This window comes from Diaphorina citri, unplaced genomic scaffold (genome assembly GCF_000475195.1).
Source record: "Diaphorina citri unplaced genomic scaffold, Diaci psyllid genome assembly version 1.1 scaffold50501, whole genome shotgun sequence".
Taxonomy (NCBI): Eukaryota; Metazoa; Arthropoda; class Insecta; order Hemiptera; family Psyllidae; genus Diaphorina; species Diaphorina citri.
In genome coordinates this window covers 19,790-20,504 of record NW_007427812.1, presented here as the reverse complement: position 1 = coordinate 20,504, position 715 = coordinate 19,790, and the positions used below count along the sequence as shown (strand labels likewise).

At 44.5% G+C, this 715-nt stretch overlaps 1 protein-coding gene across 2 annotated transcripts in view; it reads left to right on the top strand.

Annotated features, from left to right (window-relative positions):
- Positions 1 to 325: 325 nt before the first annotated feature.
- The window catches only part of LOC103523882, a 20,100-nt gene continuing 19,710 nt past the window's right edge, over positions 326 to 715 (top strand). The window contains exon 1 of one of the 2 annotated variants that reach the window (XM_017449352.2): positions 326 to 500. In XM_017449352.2, the coding sequence (XP_017304841.1) occupies positions 362 to 500 (139 nt within the window). In that variant the 5' untranslated portion in view covers positions 326 to 361. The remainder of the gene's footprint in view (positions 501 to 715) is intronic. The other variant, XM_008488890.2, reaches the window with a different exon arrangement.

Genomic DNA, 715 nt, shown 5'->3' with positions numbered 1-715 from the left:
CGGCAGGTTCGATTCCTGCCCGGGGCGGATTTTATTCTAAACAGATAAGGTTTGTTCCCGGAACGGCTGGCTTTCTCCAATGCAGTCTTTCTTCTCCCTGCAATTTCGGGACGATAAGACGTTGGCAGCTACAGTTCCCTCGATCAAACCTAGAGGGAACAGCCTAAGATAGCGCGGCTAACTCTATCAAACTTATTAAAAAAAAAAACTTTTAAAATTTCCCGCTAGCATTAGGATTACAATGTCATAATGATTAGCACGTGCGTATAGCACACCTCTGTTAGCTATATCATTTCCAGCTCCTTCATTAGTAGAGATTTCAAATTGATTACAAAGTCAGTACACCACTTTCCACTTTGTTATGAACAAAAGAAGACAATGGACCGTGTTCGGAGTGTTCATTACGTTAAGTTGTCAAGTGGTAGAATGCAAGAAGAGATCCAAAGCCATGGTCCCGCAGGGGGAAGAGCAAGATGGAGCCATCCAGTATATTCCAGAAGGTATTGCTTGAAATTTCATTACCTATGCTAAGGCCAGCCACTCATTATTAGGTAGACCTAAGAGGTACACCTGATCAGGTCCGCCTGTCAGGTCTACCTGATAGTGTGTGTGCTCATCAGGTAGACCTAACAGGCGGACCTTATCAGCCGTACCTGTCAGGTCTACCTGATAGTGAGTAGCTGGCCTAAGTTTCAGAAAGTTTCCCGAAAGGAAC